Source organism: Astatotilapia calliptera, chromosome 10 (genome assembly GCF_964374335.1).
Source record: "Astatotilapia calliptera chromosome 10, fAstCal68.1, whole genome shotgun sequence".
Lineage (NCBI taxonomy): Eukaryota > Metazoa > Chordata > Actinopteri > Cichliformes > Cichlidae > Astatotilapia > Astatotilapia calliptera.
In genome coordinates, this window is record NC_137431.1 from 18086029 (window position 1) to 18105256 (window position 19228).

At 38.7% G+C, this 19228-nt stretch overlaps 1 protein-coding gene across 2 annotated transcripts in view; it reads left to right on the plus strand.

Annotated features, from left to right (window-relative positions):
- trpc4a (transient receptor potential cation channel, subfamily C, member 4a) overlaps positions 1 to 18277 on the plus strand; it is a 30325-nt gene extending 12048 nt beyond the window's left edge. For both annotated transcript variants that reach the window (XM_080307130.1, XM_026181907.2), the window contains 11 exons: positions 1207 to 1383; positions 2989 to 3189; positions 11319 to 11664; positions 12955 to 13094; positions 13185 to 13385; positions 13500 to 13621; positions 13952 to 14147; positions 14238 to 14429; positions 15550 to 15591; positions 16008 to 16097; positions 16691 to 18277. In XM_080307130.1, the coding sequence (XP_080163256.1) occupies positions 1207 to 1383; positions 2989 to 3189; positions 11319 to 11664; positions 12955 to 13094; positions 13185 to 13385; positions 13500 to 13621; positions 13952 to 14147; positions 14238 to 14429; positions 15550 to 15591; positions 16008 to 16097; positions 16691 to 17371 (2388 nt within the window). In that variant the 3' untranslated portion in view covers positions 17372 to 18277. The remainder of the gene's footprint in view (positions 1 to 1206; positions 1384 to 2988; positions 3190 to 11318; positions 11665 to 12954; positions 13095 to 13184; positions 13386 to 13499; positions 13622 to 13951; positions 14148 to 14237; positions 14430 to 15549; positions 15592 to 16007; positions 16098 to 16690) is intronic.
- The last annotated feature ends 951 nt before the right edge of the window (positions 18278 to 19228 follow it).

A 19228-nucleotide genomic window follows, 5' to 3' on the forward strand; every position in this document is an offset into this window, starting at 1 on the left:
TATTCCATGAAAACGTAAGTAGATAAAATATATGGATTCGATTACAAGATTAACTTAAATTTATTAGGTTTTAATTTGAATTCTCACTATGAGGTCCACAGAGATCTTGATGTGAGTGAAAGAGGCTATCATTAACCCGAAAACACAAAATAAACCTATTAGAGACATCGTAAAACTTTAGCTGGTGTGGCCAAATAAACACTCTGTTACATTCTTAAAAAGAAAGAGTTCACTGACCAGCTTAACAACACCAAAAGACAGCATTAGTGAGAATTATGGTTAAGAAAAACAAATTCAAAACATCAAACCAAGTCAGAAATACTCTTAAGGAGGCAGAAGAATCACTGTCAACAATCAAGACAGAGATAAATAGAGAGTTTTTAAGACAAGGTGCAAACCACTGTCTAAAAAACACAACAAGTCCAGGTTAGACAGCCTCTCCTAAAGAATTTAAGAAAGCCTGCACAGTTCTGAAAGGAGATAAAGTTACGATTCACTTGTGCCAGAATGATGGGAAGACAGGAGAATAAAGAAGGAGAGAAGCAGGTCCTGAACCGAAGCAGGAACATCATCTGTCAAACATGGTGCAGTCATTTTTATGACATGACCATGTATGGCTGCCAGTGGAGCCAGTTTACTAGTGTTTATTGATTGTATGACTGCTGATAGACGTAACAGGATGAATTGTGATGAAGTGTACAGGGCTTTGCTCTCTGCTCAGATTCAGCCAAATGCTGCAAAACTGATGGGATGATGCTTTACAGTGCAAATGGGTAATGACCCGAAGGGTGCTACAAACGCAAAACAAGCATTTCTCAAGAGAAATAAATGGGAGATTCTTCAAAGTCATTTGCATGGTATTTATCCAACAGAGCATGCCTTTCAGTACTAAAGACAAAGCATCTGAAAATGGGGCACTGTGTAAAAAGATGGCTGTAATTTCTGAACTATTACTGTGATCCTATTGGTAAACCCAAGCTGAAAGTATGCACTTTGTTTAATTTAAAATCCAATGTGGTGGTGTATTTCTATAAAATGTAAAAATGTGCACATACATCTACAGGTTAGGTTGTCCCTTGAAGGTCTGAGTATCATACCTTGACAGAACAGCGGCTGATTTGCAAGACTGGAAGATGAGCCATTGCTAAACACAGAGAAGCCTCATTAAAATGTGTCCATGCGTCAACAATTTGTTTGATGTTGCAGGTGCGCTGCAACTGTGTGGAGTGTGTGTCTAGTTCGGATGTGGACAGCCTGCGGCACTCGCGCTCACGACTCAACATCTACAAAGCACTGTCGAGTCCCTCACTAATTGCGCTCTCCAGCGAAGACCCCTTCCTAACTGCATTCAGGCTCAGCTGGGAGCTGCAGGAGCTCAGCAAGGTGAGGGAAAGAGAGGCAGCTAATAGTGGAGCTTGAGCATCAGTTGGTAAGATTTGATTCTGAGAAGCTGAAATACCAACAGTATGTATATTAATTAACCTTTTAAACTTTATATAATATGACTGTGTAACAAAAAAATGACCTTTCAATTTATTAGATAAGAATTCAAATAAATCCCTTATGTTGAATCTAATATTTAATAGGTTCAAGGTTCTTTATTTGTCACATGCATAGTTATACAAGTATAACACACAGTGAAATGTAACCTGACACGCTCCTCGACATGTGCAAAAGTTGTGTGTGTGTGTGGGGGGGGGGGGGGGGGGGGGGGGTAGAGGACAAACATTATATATATAATATATGTATATATATATATATATATATATATATAATATATACATTATATAGGCAGCACGGTGGCACGGTGGTTAGCACTGTTGCCGCACAGCAAGAAGGTTCTGAGTTCAATTCCACCATCAGGCCGGGGTCTTTCTGTGTGGAGTTTGCATGTTCTCCCCGTGTTTGCGTGGGTTCTCTCCGGGTACTCCGGCTTCCTCCCACCGTCCAAAGACATGCAACTTGTGGGGATAGGTTAATTGGATAATCCAAATTGCCACTAGGTGTGAATGTGCGAGTGAATGTGAGTGTGAATGGTTGTCTGTCCCTGTGTGTTAGCCCTGCGACAGACTGGCGACCTGTCCAGGGTGTACCCTGCCTCTCGCCCTATGACTGCTGGGATAGGCTCCAGCGCCCCCCGCGACCCTGAAAAGGATAAGCGGAAGCGAATGGATGGATATATATATACACATACATAATATATATATATATATATATATATATATATATATATACACACACATACATAATATATATATATATATATATATATATATATATATATATATATATTATTGATATCTCCAGCTAAAATATAATAAAATGCTGTTATCTTTGTATGTGCTCTACGATTTACAGACATTTTAGTTAGATAGGTCAACTGTTTTCCTCCAAGAGAACATGGCTAATAGAGGTGATCCATAAAAGGTGTATAAGCAAGACGTAAGAGATTTCCTGATGCAGAAAGTTATCTATTACTATTAAGTAATAGATAAACAATAACCATTAAACACATGAAAGTTCCTGTTTTTTTCTCTATTTAATATAGAAAAATTTTTTTTTTTTTACAAAGGGTCCACAGGAGCAAAAAAGGACATTTTCAGTGAATGTGAAGTATGTCCAGGCAGTTAACTACAAGAAACTTTTTCTGTAATTTAAAAAACGTATTTATTTGTGCGGACAGATTTCTTTCATTTACTACAGCTCTATTAGTTTTATGTAGATAAACTGAGACGTACTGCTAAACTTGCCCTTCTTTTTCTTTTAGTAATGGGATTAAACACAAAATTAGATGAGTTCACATTGACAGAAAGGGGAGGTTCGCTGGTTTGGCCCACTTACGATCAAAATCATCTGTATGTGTCCCATGATGTAAAATGAGTTTCACATCCCCAAGGCTTTTCCTGACATATTTACTCACATTTTACGTACTCCTGCTCTTCAGCACTACAGTGTTTGTTTTAAATCTACTCCACCTTTTGCTTCCAGGTGGAGAATGAGTTTAAATCTGAGTATGAAGAGCTGTCCCAGCAGTGTAAGCAGTTTGCAAAAGACCTCCTGGACCAAACAAGGAGCTCCAGAGAGCTGGAGATGATCCTCAACTATAAAGATGATATCAGCTTATTGGAAGAGGAGGGCGCTAATGATCTGGCAAGACTCAAGCTAGCTATCAAATACCACCAAAAAGAGGTATGTGCAAAGTAAAATTATTATCCAGCAATGGTTGCATTGTATTGCATGTGTAATGTGGCTCCATGCTGTAGTGGGTAACACATTCACCTTAAACATGAAAGAGCCTCAGTTTGAGACCAGGAGGAGACACAAGCTGGCGAACTTGCTGTGCCGGTCCCAGCCCAGATAATTCGGATGGTTGCATCAGGAAGAGCATCTTTTGTAAAAAGCCGTCTGCTGTGGCAACCCGTTGGAAATAAGGGAGCAGGGAAAAGTATAGTAATATTCAGCCTCTGAATAAATACTAATACCGAAGTGGGTGTATGACATGAGTGTCATATTTTGATATATGGCAGGCCTTCATACGTTTAATTTATACCATTAATACACAGACATATGGTAATGTGTAAAATTCCAGATGGGCAATGAGATGGGTTGCTTGTTTGTTTTTTCATTGCCGGGGTTGCAGGAAGGGGAAGGAAGCAGAGAATGTCATCCTGTTAGATATCAACAAAATGATCTTTTGCAGACACACACACACCCACACAAACACTGCATCTCAGTCAAGTGTGCCCTCCTTTACCTTAAGGCCAATGAGAGTCAGATAAGACTATAATATTACAGCTGTAGCCTTCCAAACTGTGTAAAATAGGAAATCATGCAGGTTTTCCACTAGTATTTTTCTTTCTTTCACATTGCTTAACAGTGTTTTCTTCGTGATCTATTGTATAGCTGTTTTTGTTTTTTAGATTTTTGTAATAAAATGTCAACCTGCCAAATGTGAGAGTTTTGCTGAACCAAGCCAACGTGGTCTCGTCTGTGCCACTGTGAGCTGATGAGAAGTGCTGTAATTATGTTAGATTAGCTTCGGGTTTAATGACATGAGGTGCAAAGGTCTTATAAGGTTTTTAACTGTTTTCCCTTTGGCAGCTCACACAGATAACAAATGGGAATGAAGATGCCCGGATTAAATAACCAGAGTATTACAGTTGCAAGGCAACTATCTAATAAATAAATCCATGTTTGTATTGTAGCTGTAGACTGAATATGTTTGCTAATACCCTTAAAAAAGCATGTCAGAAATTTAGCTCAACATTCATGTTAATTGTTTAGGTTTGAGTTAGGGTCAGTTTTAAGCAGAGATGGGCAGTAACGCGTTACTGTAATCTGATTACTTTTTTCAAGTAACAAGTAAAGTAAGGGATTACTATTGCAAAAACGGTAATTTAGATTACCGTTACTTTCCCGTAGGAACGCTGCGTTACTGCGTTACTAAAACCGTGATTTTTTGCGAGAATGTCTCATGACAGTGACGTAAGCGAGTGCGCCGTTAGTGACAACAGCTGTGTGCAGATCAACAGTGGATCATATATCGATTGTGGGAGAGAGTATGAGCGTGCAGCGTTTAAAGCGTGGAAGTACTGACCTTACTTTGAGTTTGATTCCATAAAAAGTGACAAAAACATTAACGTCCATCGTGCGTGGGAAGAAAACTTCTTTTTACAGCGAAAAAAACCCCTAAACTTCCAAGGAAGCACCGAGTGTGCAACGACGTAATGGGAAACTCACAGAGAAACTCGCGGATTCTTCAACTGACCGCGGCACACCTGCACCAGGGTAAACCTCCGCCTACCCTAGTCCTGCTTTACAGGTAAAAATAGAGCAACAGGACCGCTGAGTCTTTGACTTTATTTATTTTCTGCTGTGTTTTACTTGCATCTATTTGAAAGAGTGAGTGTAAACACAAACAATATTTTATTTTATGTGCTGGAATGTGTAGAAAATAGGTTTAAATGTTAAACTAATTTATTCAACTCAGAGAATGTTGCATATAATAAAATTTTTGCTTGATGCATAAAGTTAAAAGATTAAAACTGATAAAACAAGTTAAAAAAAGAGACTTTTCCATTTGATTACATTTTGTATGATGGATTATGTAGAAAAAGTAGAATTGGGCTGAAAGATCTATCACTTTATCACCTCTTCAGGTTGTAAATCGGGTTTTTAAAAAGTAACTAAGTAATTAATTACTTTTGGAAATAAGTAATCAGTAAAGTAACGGGATTACTATTTTGGGGAAGTAATCAGTAATTAGTTACTGATTACTTTTTTCAAGTAACTTGACCAACACTGGTTTTAAGTAAAGGAAAAGACAATGAACTGTTAATTACATGTATCCACCTTCCCTGTACGATCTGGAAAGTCTAATACAGAGCAACTGCTTTTGAAGGAGCTGTAAACATGCCATATAAACACTGATTACATTCACAGTCCAGATTTGAATTTCCTAGGGAGTAAATTGGGATCTTTTATTTAGCAGCTTTGTAGGCGCTGCATTGCAATTCAAATGGATGTAAATAATTGTGGTGGAAATGGTCCAAACGTGGTAACTCCAAAACAATATTCAGTTTTCTGGTCTGCTGATTTCATCCTTTTATTTCCACTGGGATGTAAAACCTTCCCCGGTGGGTAGAGCCATAAACAATAAACATGCAAATAAGTTGATTTAATTCTTGTAAAGTGTATCTGTGGATTTTTGCATCTGCTCAATCTTCAGCATTCGTCTCTAATTAATGTGGCACTCCCCTTCGGTTAGGTCCATGTCGTTATGAATGTTCCTGTTAGTGTTAAAAGCTACCGTAACACCCAAAGGCTAATGCAAAAGCCGATCACGCTTTCCAGTGTCGGGATGGTGAATGTAGGAGATTTTTCGGTGACTTGCTAAATTATGGGATGGCTAAAAGCAAGAAGAAGGGGTTAAATCGATTTTCTACAACAGAATTGTTACGCTGCATATGAAGGTGAGGTAGGAAATGATGAAGAAGCAGACGCATCCCTCCCAGGAGCGACTAATAATTCATTCAGCTGTCTTTAGCTGGGAGCCCTGCGTGGCTGTCAGAGATGATGCACTTTTGGGGGAGTCTCATTTTATGACACTGCTCTTTCCTCCTTCATCCATGCAGTTGTTGCGCATCAACAAACAGGCTGGCGGATGAGCATGTTGAGTCACAGAAGGACAGTTTGGGGCCGTGCGAGTGCACAGGTGGACATGATGATGGACAGTTCCCTGTCATCTTACCGAACCCCTCTGCTGTTGCCAGTAAATCTTTCTCTGCACACACTGTAAACAAACAAGCCTCGCGCTGCTTTTGCCGCAACTGTGCCTCCTAGCATCTCCTCATCCCAGCAGTGTTTTAATTATCGAGTCCCAACGTGCCCTTCTCTTGGATCGGCTATCTATAGCAGCTTTCAGTCGCTCCAGCATTTTGATGGAGAGCAGAGTGTCAAGGATGAGAGTAACAATCCACCCAGTCGCCCTTTTCAAATGATAAATGTCCTCGCCACCTGGAGTTGTTAAGAATCCTTTCAAGATGAAGTCATTGGAAATGCTCAGTCTGTGAGAAATTATTATAGCATGTGGTAATTTGATTAAGAAGTTTGTTGCTGTCTCTTTGCAGTCTTATTGTTGTAAAACTGCCTGAAAAGTTTCTATTTCAGTAAATTTAATACTTTCACTGTTACTTTTTTGTTCTCTTGGAACAGGGGTGTCAAACATAAGCCCCGGGGGCCACAATTGATCCACCAAAGACTCCAATTTGGCCGACTGGGCGGCCTTGGAAAATGTGAAGCATCGCATTAATTTTGGACTTTTAACTACCTTTTCATATATTTTACAGGTTTTCCAGCTAATAAAGACCACCCCCACAGTCATTTATGCTACGTCAAAGTAATTTAGTAACAGATAAATGATTAAATGTTCCTATCTACTAGAGAAATTTCTTTATTTACAATGGATTCACAGAAAAAAGACAAATTTGTGTTTTATAATTACAGAACAGTCTGGGGAATGAGCTATCAGCTTTTCTTCCGTAATTTTAGACATTTATTTCTTACAACTTTAGCCCAAAGAGCAGAGCTGACAGATTTCTTTTCATTTTGCTATGATAGAAAAACTATCATGTGGAAAAACTGATCAGTAAGGTGTTTTGTGTTATTTTTAACTCATTTTGGACTCTGTTTTATGCCTGATTTCTTGTTTGATTGAGGAGTATATGCAGCAGTTATGAAGGTAGTGCTTTTTGTTGTGTAGAAGAGGCAGAGTCATCTCGCAAAGACATGAAACAGGATTTTACATGAATTTAAGGCGCAAGACAATATTCAATAAACTGTAACCTCATTTGGGGAGATTTTTCTTCAATAAACTTCTCATTCGTTTGGAAAACGGAAACATGGCATGAATCGGCCATTGAAAAACATTTTCATCTGCTGCTTCACATCAGAAAATCACATCTGTATAGTGCACATTTATGCGCGCACACACGCACACAGATAAGCAGAGTTCTTAATAGGAAATGCCTTTTGTTTGCGAGAGATGATCCGTAAAGTTTTGCCCCCAGTGAAGTGTTGAGGGTTAAATGGACACTTACTTACATGCAGAGAGCAGTTAGAGTGTTCATTGTCTGTGGTGCGATCTCTGCTCAGTGCTTTGAAACACTGGTTTCTGATCTGAAAACCTTTTAAAACTCTCACAATAATCACGACACTCAGTCTGCATGGAAGACTTTTTTTTTTTTTAAATAGTGCTTTCTGTTTATGAATGGGAGTCATTAAAAGTCTGTTTTTGACCCTCGGCTGAACAAAATGAAGGACGTTTCTCATTTGTGTAAAGTGCAAATAGGCTTGTTTACATTTGTGCATTTATCCTCGCATCTGTGTGTGTTTTTGGCTCTGTGCGCTGATGTGCTCCCAGGGTTTAAAAAGGCCATTTATAACAGTTTGAAGAGAAATCTCCATAGGTTTTCTGTCTAAAGAGCTGAACTCATAGGGCAGGCAGCGCTTTGATGCAGCAGGAGGTCAAATCAGATAGATGTGATCAGTAACCCATAAACATTAAAGAGCAGATTATCTTCTCTCCCTGGAGCGTTCAAATGTTGATTACTTAAATTTTATACAGATATTCTTGGTATAAATGTAGGTGAGGTGAGTAGACTGAAAAATCACAGTACAAACATAAACAGACTGTCTCTTTAATATTTAAAATTGTCTGAGGCACCGAGGGGAACCCATCAATTTTACATGCAGTAGTTTGACGTTGCCCCCTTGTGATATCTCATAAAAACTGCAATTCAGATTTTCAAGCCATCTTAATGTCCCCATTAAGTAGAAATTAAATTGCACCAAGAGTAGTAAGTGTTGTGTAGGGAAAAAAACATTTGTGCTCAGCTGATCCAGGAGCAAGAATCTGATTTAACAAGTCAGTTTGCTGTGACCAAAAGTTCAGCCTTTGTAAAACTCAGAAATAAAGGGAAGCAATAATTGTATCTCACATATGTAGGTTTAACAAGTTTGCAGTAGTAGGATCAACAGAGGGGCCAGATGGATCTCTTGGGTTTTCTGTCAGGTCTTTACTTGAATTTTTTTTTCTTGTTTCTTAAGGACATGAGTTTCAGATACTGTGTGTCTACTGTAAATAGATTTTTAGACCTCCCACTTCTTCTTTTGTCTTTAATTGTCCCAGGTTCCTGAAGTTTTTTAAGGACACGCTGCACACAATATCTCTTTGGCATCTTGTTGGTGAAAAATACTATACTTTACAAACTGTTTTATCTTTGTGTTGTGATGTGTTTTTGACAGACTGTTAGTAACAAAGTGTGAAAGATACAACTTAAATTTGTTTCTTTGCTAAATTGTCTCTTATGTTTACACAATATACTATTTAATATCATGAGCTATTTTTTTTATTGCTGAATGATTCGTGGCTCAGTGTTAAGTTGCTTAACAAACAAAATATTCCTTTGAAGGTGGTCAGGTACAAAGACTGCACTGAAAAAAGAGCCAAAGATTTCTGATGAACTCAAAGCCACTTAGCAGCAAATTATAAAGAAATGCTCAAGACTTTTGCACAGTATTGCATAGATGATGGATAGGTAACTGTAGTGTGCACCAAAATCTTCTATAAACTCAAATCTTCCATAATACACACATTTTAACTATAATGACAGATATTAGATGTTTACATTTTTAGATATGTAATTACCCTTGCAACTCTGAAAGAGTAGTGGACCAAAACAATGGATTTCATATAACCTGTATTTCAACCTACACCCATCTGAATGCTGTTTGCTTGTCACTGTGTGTCTGTGATAGCGACAAAAAAAACTTTCAGCAGTTCTTTTATGTCGGTAGAGCTGCAGGGGAACATGTCTTTGCCGAGCTAGAAAGCACCAACAGCTCTCACACAGTTACAGGCACTTTCCTGGCATTTTAGGCTTGGTGATAGGCAGTTTGCTAGGAGACATTTTTCAAACTGGACTTGGATGGTTTGAGCTGTGCAAAAAAGCCACTTAAAGCAAATATGTCACTTTACTGTGGCTGGTTTTGGTAAGTGACTGCGACAGATGAGAAATGGCTGTACAATATTTCAATAGAAAGGTGAACTTTTTTTTATTTAAGAGCAATCAAAGGTACAGCCAGAGAGATTTTCTGTAGAGAATAAAACCTGTTCTTTTAACCTGGCTCTTAAATAAAATAGCCAGCAACATCTTACTTAGAACGCAGTCTTTTAGTTTATATCAGACAATTTAATTCAATCTCAGGCATTTATTACTTTCTAATTTCAGCCCACGTGTTGAGTAAATACTCACATTGATTTCCTATATATCATGTTAATTAGCATAATTTCCTGCCTCGCCATCACTGCCAGTGTTTAATGTATCGTGCTGATTATCGCAACACGTCAAGAAGCCCAAGGAAATAGTGTTTACAGTTCTTAATCAGGATTAAGGTTCTGATGTTTAATTAAAGATGCAAGTTAAAAATAAATTCCTCTGTTTATAAATGGAACACTCAGAACTTTAAAGACCTGAAATGACGCAGGTTTGATGAATAAGTGACAAAAGCGGTTTTTAAATAGTGGTAAATTATATTTATAGCTGTGGTAGAATTTAAGACTTTCTATTTTTTATCATTATTACTATTTCTATTTTACTTCAGTCTGCACCCATGGGTTCACTGCAGTAAGGCCCGTGCTCAAAGAAATCATCTGAAAAGAAAAAGTTGGGACTTTTTCTTCTCTTTATTCTTCAAATACAGTGTCGTTGTCTCTCACACACATTCATTCAGTCTTCCCTTTCTCTTTATCCCGCTCTCAAATTTGGTTTAAAAAAAAGAAGAAGAAAAAACGAGTATACCACTTCTTCTTCTCCTCTCATCCATAAAATTCAGCCCTTTCTATCCTTCTGCTCTGCATTTCCTCTCACATTTTCAGGTAAAACTGTAGTTGAAGTATGGAAATATGAGCCATTCTGCTTCAGACCCCAACACAGATAAGGATCTGTGGTTCCCATGGAAACGAGGCTGCAGAGTTGGTGAATTGGCACCCGCCGGTGCTGGTCAACACTTGATATACTGATATGGAAGCTCATCAGGATTTTTCACAGCATTGTGTGCTCCTGCATAATTTGCTTGCATATGCATGCATGCTCATGATGTAACCCTCATTTGTAGCAGAATTTGTTTTGCTTTAACCGGGTATGCCTCCATATACCTACACTCAGGCGAGAAGCACTGAAGCTAATCTGCTTTTCTGATGCATCGCTATTTTAGCGTTACTGAACATTTTATTTCTGCTCACTCACATGCATTCACAGTCACGTTAGGTATTTGTCTTTAAATTAAGTTCCAATCATATTCAGACCAGGGCTTTAAGAAAATCTCAGAAAAATCCTATGCAGTCATTCTTTTTTAAACATGTAGAAATATTTGAGATGGCCCACCTGCCTGCTTAAAGCCACCTTTTGGTCTGTAAGACAGCCAATATGTTTTTCAGTCTAAAATACTCATGCGTGTACATGATAACCCTTCAATTTTCTACACCACCAACACATCCTACTCAGTCTTTTGTATTCCGTTAACTGAAGCTTGCTGCAGGTACTAATTCCAGGATACTGACACAAGGGCATGATGGTCGGTGTAAAACCTTTAAATAGTCTTAGGCTGAGGATGATTTTTCCAAGCAGGCCTATATGCCTGCTATACACAGCTAATGTAATAAAAGTTATTTTGAGCCATTTAAAAACAAAAAAATCAAACAGCATAGATGAAACATTTAAACCTCTCCCCATCCCTTCTTATATCCCCCCTTTAAGTTTGTAGCTCAGCCCAACTGTCAGCAGCTTTTGGCATCACGCTGGTATGATGAGTTCCCTGGCTGGAGGCGGCGTCACTGGGCGGGAAAGTTTGTCACCTGTGTCTTCATAGGTCTCCTCTTCCCTGTGTTTGCTCTCTGCTACCTCATCGCTCCCAAGAGTCGCTATGGCCTCTTCATCCGCAAGCCCTTCATCAAGTTCATCTGCCACACGGCGTCCTACCTGACCTTTCTGTTCCTGCTGCTCCTCGCCTCCCAGCACATTGTTATCACGGAGCAGAACAGGCAGGACAGGCAGGGCCCTCCACCCACCGCTGTGGAGTGGATGATCCTGCCCTGGGTACTGGGTGAGTACAGTGGTTTTGTACTCTGCATTAGGATGATTATACTGTTTGATAGTGTACTGATGGTGAATGTACTGGTGAATTGCTGAAGGTAAAAAAGTAGAGAGCTTATTTGTGGTCAGTTAATGTCACTAAATCTTTAAATATTGGGTTTAAATTACTCTTGCTATGACAACCATACACCTCAGCTGATGTTTCTATGGAAAAGTCAAATCCAAACTTTCCAAACTTCCAAACTTTACAATTGTTAATGGGAACAAGTGATTTTTCTTTCGTTGCTGATCGACTCCAAATACTACACAAAGTAGAACTGGATCAAAGTGCTGAATGAACATTAAGCCTATAAAAATGTTATTTTTTCATCCTGCCTCGGGCATCGCAGCAGATTTTGAGCTCAGTGACTAAGTGCTTCTTGTTGACATGCTTTTCTGCCCTCCACAGTTTTTACTATTTACTTTTTAGCCATGCTACCAACATGACTTTAGGCATTGACTTTAGTCCTTCCATCACCTTTGGTCCAAAATAATCTCTTCAACAACAGCCAACAAATCCAATGGGGGTTGTATTGGAAAGGGTGTCCAGCACAAAAAAATCTGCCAAGTCAAACATGCAGAGATGCCCACTGTGGCGACCGCTTCTGAATAAGGAAGTAGCTGAAAGTAGCTTTTTGATCAACTGTTTGTAGTTCAGGCATAATGTATTATTCTTCCTGATTGTTTTTTTTTCTTTTCCTGCACTGCCATGAGGTTAACTTACTTTTCTTTAGTTTTGAGTTAAATACCATGTGTCCATTGAAAGGGAGATTTTTAATCTCAGTGGGACTTCCATCCTCTATTTATCCAGATAAAATAATGACAGTTGCATCCATTGAAATATCATGAGACTGAGGGTGTCCGTCAAGTAGAATTGTGAAAATGCTTTTTTGATTTTTTAAGCTGTTCGGTACTTTGGTTTATAATCAAATACAAAATTGAATGGCATTTACCGCAGCCTTAGCTCTCTTTCATCATGTGTTCGAGCCAGCCTGTAAATGTCAACATGGGAACATTGTAAACTGTGATAATGAAATTTGGTAGACATGTTTGTTTGCTAATGTACAGTAGCTCACATCTCCTCAAAGGGCATGTCAATAAAATAGCCAGCCTGAGTCAGGGGTGCTACAGTAGCTGCAGATTGAAGAGAACATAAGGAGTATTTTTATCTTTACAGTCCTCAATTTTTTAAAATAATATGCAATCATATAAAATGCTAATACTGGACACATGCTCTGTTTTTCTATAATCTAATTTCTAGGATTCATCTGGGCAGAGATCAAGCAAATGTGGGATGGTGGTTTTCAAGACTATGTTCATGACTGGTGGAACCTGATGGACTTTGTCATGAACTCTCTGTACTTGGCCACTATCTCCCTGAAGATTGTAGCCTATACTAAGGTAACCACTAGTGTTGACAATAGACTAAACAGGCTGTGACCTTTCTTTATGCTCAAGTTATCTTTTCTTTTTCTTTTTTTGCTCATCCAGTACAGCGGAAGTAAACCCAGAAACCAGTGGGAAATGTGGCACCCGACACTAGTTGCTGAAGCAGTGTTTGCCATTGCAAACATTTTCAGTTCCCTGCGCCTCATTTCACTGTTCACGGCCAACTCTCACCTGGGGCCACTGCAGATTTCTCTGGGGCGAATGTTGCTCGACATCCTGAAGTTCCTCTTCATCTACTGCCTGGTAAATGTTTGCGCACGAGCAGAACAAAGACAAGAAGTGGAACAGTAAATTATATGTGACAGAAGTAGTGAATGAAGTTACATAATTTCGCCCACACGCTGCATTTCTTTTCAGGTTCTGCTCGCCTTCGCTAATGGCCTGAACCAGCTGTACTTTTACTATGACACTAAGGCTTCAGATGAGAAAGGAAAGTGTAAGGGCATCCGATGTGTGCATCAGAATAACGCTTTCTCCACGTGAGTTTGCATGAATCCTGTCTTGCTTGCTCGAGTAGTGTGAATGTGTGATCTTGTGTGTGAGAGAGTGTCAAAGAATCAGAGAGCTGTGCGTTCGTGTATATCGCTGTTACTTGTTACAAAATGTGGGAACTCAGTCAAATTTTCAGTTGCTAAGAAAAGCTGGTGTATTAGCAGAATCTCATTAACACTAAGTGAAGGGTTCCTTCAGTCTTTTTTAAACCATCCTGCAACTGAATACATTTTCAACTAGCAAGGACACATTTTATTTACTGCATGTATCTGTACTGTTTAGCAAATTTGGCTTACATCGCATACGTTGTCTTGCAGATTATTTGAGACCCTGCAGTCTCTTTTCTGGTCTATCTTTGGTTTGATCAGCCTGTATGTGACCAATGTGGATGCTGACCACCAGTTCACTGAATTTGTCGGTGCCAACATGTTCGGGGCCTACAACATCATTTCATTGGTGGTCCTCCTCAACATGCTCATAGCTATGATGAACAACTCCTACCAGCACATTGCTGTGAGCACTAATCAAAAACACTGCAAACGTATGTGTAACAGTTCAACCAAAACATTCATTCTTATCAAATATACCTCAATCTGATTTCAGGACCATGCAGACATTGAGTGGAAATTTGCAAGGACAAAACTGTGGATGAGTTATTTTGAAGAAGGGGGTACTCTGCCAGCTCCTTTCAACATCATCCCCAGCCCCAAATCATTCTGGTACCTCATGTGCTGGATCAAGAAGCAGGTGTGGAGGACAAGCTCCAAGCGCCCTGACACCATTGGTACCCTTGGGGTAAGGCTGGTGTAAAATGTGTTTGTATGGTTTTCACATACAGAGAGAGAAAAGGGGGGTTGGTTGGTTGGTTTAAAAAATGAACATAAGGAATAATAAGCTGAAAGATTTTATTGCTGTTATCTTTTTAACTTATAACTGAGAAATTCAGTTATACTAATTCATATTTTGTAAATAAGTTGTGGTTGGAGGTTTATGACTTTACAAAGGCCATTCAAGGTTTTATCAACTCCAAAACCAGTTGATGTGTGTTTGGATCATTGTCTGGTTGGAAAACCCAATTGTACAAGTTTCAACATTCTAGTTCCTGATTTTACGTGTAATTGTAAAATTTGGAGGTTCTCCACCTTCATTGTTCCACCCACTTTGTACAATTACCAGTACCACGAGTAGCAAAACAGCCCCAGAGCATGATGCTGTCACCACGCTTTTTGCCTGGTACAGTGTTCTTAGGTTTGAAAGCCTTACCTTCACTCCTCCAGACATACTTGTACCTCTTGTGACAAGCTCAATGTTTGTTGCACCTGACCATAAAACTTTCTGGCAAAGGTGAAAGTCTTAGTTTTGGAGCAGGGACATCTTTCTTGGACCCTCTCGGTCCATGGATGTAAAATATGCTTTACTGTGGAGAGTAACTTGTACTTATACAAACAAAGTTGTTTGAACTCATAATGTTGAAGTCTGGAGTTGTATAGGAATGGCTTCCAGAGTGCTTCCTGATATGACCAGGCATAATAGCGGTGATTGAGAGCTGAATTTCCATGACTTGAGCTGAATTTTATTTAAAAAATAATCAGGCAACTTTACTTATAAGAGAGAGTCAAGATTTGCTGCTCTGCTTTGTCTTGTATGACACTAAACGAAATAACCCAGTGAAATAAGTGTTAGTTTCTGTAGAAAGTAGAATTTTCACTTTATTGCAGCCTAATTTTAGAGGGAAACTTTTTCGTGTTTGATGGTGCAGCACTCAGGAGACACACATATCGAGCCTCACAGATAGCAGAGTTTACAGAAAAGTGTGATACTGTGAAGAAAAACAAAATATGTTTTAGGTTTGTTTTTTTTTAACTCATCTCCCACTCTTTCTCTAACCAACCTCTGGCATCTGATGTCTGTGTAGAGGCGAGCTGCAGAGAACCTGAGGATAAACCATCAGTACCAGGTAAGTGCAGTCTCTTTGAAAGCAAGCTGAAAATAATTACAGTCTCTCACCACTGTCTGTGTAAGTGTGTGCGGCAGACACAAATTGGCCTTTTTAGGTTTCCAGCACTCAGTTTTCATCTGTTCATTTTCTTAATTACTTTTACAAAAGGGGGGAGGGGAGGTGGGGGTCAAAGGGTGAGAGGTGGATACACACAGGGCAGGTTCAACGCAGGGCTGACACCCTGAAGCGGACGTTCCATAAAAAGCTTTTATGATGTTTCACAAAATCAGCCAAACAACTGAACTCAGTAGGATTTAAATCACTTTTCATTGTAGAGGAGCACATTTGTCTGTTTCCTGTCTCATTCATTTGAAGTTTGTATTGAATAAAGTTTCAGATCTGTTGTGTTCAAGATTTTTTTTTAATTATTGTAGGAGGTACTGAGGAACCTGGTGAAACGTTATGTGGCTGCCATGATTCGAGATGCCAAGACAGAGGAAGGCTTGACTGAAGACAACTTCAAGGTAGTCTTCTTGAATGAATATGACATTCATGTTATTCATTCATTCATTATACATTCATGTTATGTTATTTATCATCATGTTTGTATATTTTTCTTTTGCATTTTGGTTATATTTAATCTTTTTTTCCATTATTGTAATGCGTTGACTGTTAATGCAAATCCTTTAAGGACATGCCTGGAAGTCATCAGACAAACTAATAACAGTCATCTTCTGACAAGATAATGATGATAAGACAATATATATGTGGATGTATGAGGAGATGGTTTAAGTGCTCACTAATCCAGATTTTCATCATAGTTCAAAGGTATTTGAAGGGCATTGTGACTGTTTTTCTTAGTTTAACAGACATAACCATGATCATACAAAGATAAATAATGCATCAATTATTAGTCTAGACTACAGGCATTTAGAGACATAGTGTTGCTTTGTCTCATAACTGTTTTTGAGTCAAAGCTAGCTAGCTAACTAGTTAGCTAACTAGTTACAAAGCTAGCTAGATAGCTTTTTTAGCTAAATCAATACAGCTCAGTTTTTGCTGATACCAACAGCTAGTAGTTATAAATTTCACAGTCAAGCTGCTCTTTGTTTTTTAGGAGCTGAAACAAGATATCTCCAGTTTCCGTTATGAGGTGATGGGAATGATGAAGACAGGAAAGTCAGCTTTAAATGTGGCAAAGGCCAGTGGCAGCTCAGTGGAATCCAGCCTTGCGTACCCTAATTCCTCACTCAAGGTCTCTGCTTGCTCACAGAGCACCCAGATGAAAAGCAAATTTAATCGATTCAAAATCGCTACATCCATCCTCAAGCTGGGCAGTTCAACAGCTGCACCCAGGCCACCTGAAGCCTCCAATGGTCTACCTAATGGATTCATGTCCCTGGTCTCTGATGAGAGCTCTGGTGAAATGTCAAGCCAGAGGAGAAGCAACTCCAAAGATGTATCTGACTTTGGTTTGTTTCAGAAACACCAAAGGGGCAACAAAGAAGCCTCATCAAGCGCAGCAGAAAGCTCGAGGGAGATGTACTCTTTGTCAGAAGAAGCAGGGGAGTGTGGGGACTCAGACTTAGAGGAACATATCGCTGGAGAAAAGAGTGAGAGGAAACTCCTGGAAACAAAAAAGAAGGAAGAAGTTGAGGAAATTAAGGAGGAGTCGAACAGCAAAAAATGCTTGGACCAGTGTGAAGAAAGAGAAACCGAGGAAAGAGACAAGGATTTAACCTGTACTGACTCAGTAGCTGATGAATGTATGTCTGGCTCATACAAAGACGATGCCTAAGATGTGATGCGATGTGATCAGAACTACAGGCCCAGTAATGCTGGATTGAAGACAGAGAGACTGACAATCAACGTGAGCCTCGAGTGAGAATTGTGAACATGAGTCGAACTTTTCCAGTTATTACTAAACTTATGATCAGCTTTGATCTTTGGAGACTCAGGGAGGCCTTTGGTTTAACTGTTTTAAACGCTGTTATATTAGCAGTGGAAATGCAGCAACATTGTTCGAAGCTCCGTGTAAGCATTACGAGGAATCACATTTAAGGATTACTATATTTCGTTTTAAGACCCCAGAGGTGATTGGACAATAATGATTTCCTGAAAGAAAAAAGCTTTTTCTCCCAGCTGATATGTGCATTTCAGTTCAAATTGTCCTGTTGGTTACCATATAACCGTCTCTCTCTACCTCTTTTTTTTCCCCTCTACCCATGAACATTTAACTCTCCCCATCAGTATCTTATTAGAGCAATAGATGTGTTCTGTTTTAGACGTGACTTTCTGCCTTACTCTGTCTGTTTCTGCACTTTACACACTTTAAAATGGCATGCAGTTTTTTCAAAGATCGCTCAAACTCTGATCATTGCAACAGCAATTCTGTCAAAGTTTTCTATGCAAGAACTGTGGATCATGATTCTCATCACACTGATTAGGCCGACTGTAAATTCAGCGCTGACAGTTCATCCCAAGTATTTTCTGTAAAGTAGGGCGTTGCCAAACTATCTGAGATAGACATTATGAACACAGCCGATAAATTATTTAAAGCAACGTATTATTCAAGTTTTGTCACTCAAGAATAAACAGATCTGCTGTTTTTAACTGTTAGTTTAAGATGTCATGTTAGTTCGAATGAATGGCATTATAGAAACTGAAACATAAATCAAGAATAAATATAGAAATACACTCTTAATTTCCTGTCTCCTCTTTTGTTCATTGCAAATCCCAGACAGGCATAAACACAGTAACTGATACTGTCAAAAGTTAACTGTATATCTTCATAGTAGATTATGAGGTTATGCTGAAACAAATGCATATGTATAAAAATAATGAAATGGTTAATAGTTGTTATGCAAACTGATATTTTTTTTAATTGGGTCACACTATACCTTTCTATTTAAAGGAGTCAGACAAGCATCACCAAATGGTCTATTTTACTCTTGAGGCGTGTCTTTAGGCTTTGTTACTTTGTTACCAGCAGCCTGGCTTTTTTTTTTTTTTAATTAATTTTTTTTAAACACATAATTTTTGTCATTTTTTGTGGATTTTCTGTATTTTTGACAAATGGCAAAGATAATATAGTTTGGCAGCCACGAAGTAGTATTTTTGTGACTTTCAAAGAGCTAGTAGCCAAAAAATGGGCATATCATGTATCTCCTTACTATCTACATTCAGATGAACACTATCTGAAAATCAGTTCCTTAAATGGATGTGGGCCTTCAGCTCACCATATACTGTTTGCAGAGTAGAGGTGGGTTTCAAGTAGTGCTTTGTCATACCATCAGTGATAATACTAGTATAAATTCATATAAAACTATTGTGATATCACTGGTATTAGCAATACCATGCCTTTTCTCTGTAAGGGTGAGCACATTGATCCAAATATCATTAGTATCAATACCAATGCTGGTATTTGTATCGGATCAGTACTAGCATGATAGGATTGATATGTTGTTTCTATCCTCTAAGTTCAGTATCTAATCCACTCTGTTAAATTGATTGTGTGTGTTTTTGTAAATGAAAAAATATACTTCAAGCGTATACTACTTTTTGTGTTGGCTGTCACGTCTGTGTTATAGGCTATAGCACATTTGAACTACAGAAGAAGCACCTTAAGAGAATAATAATGGATTGGATTTATATA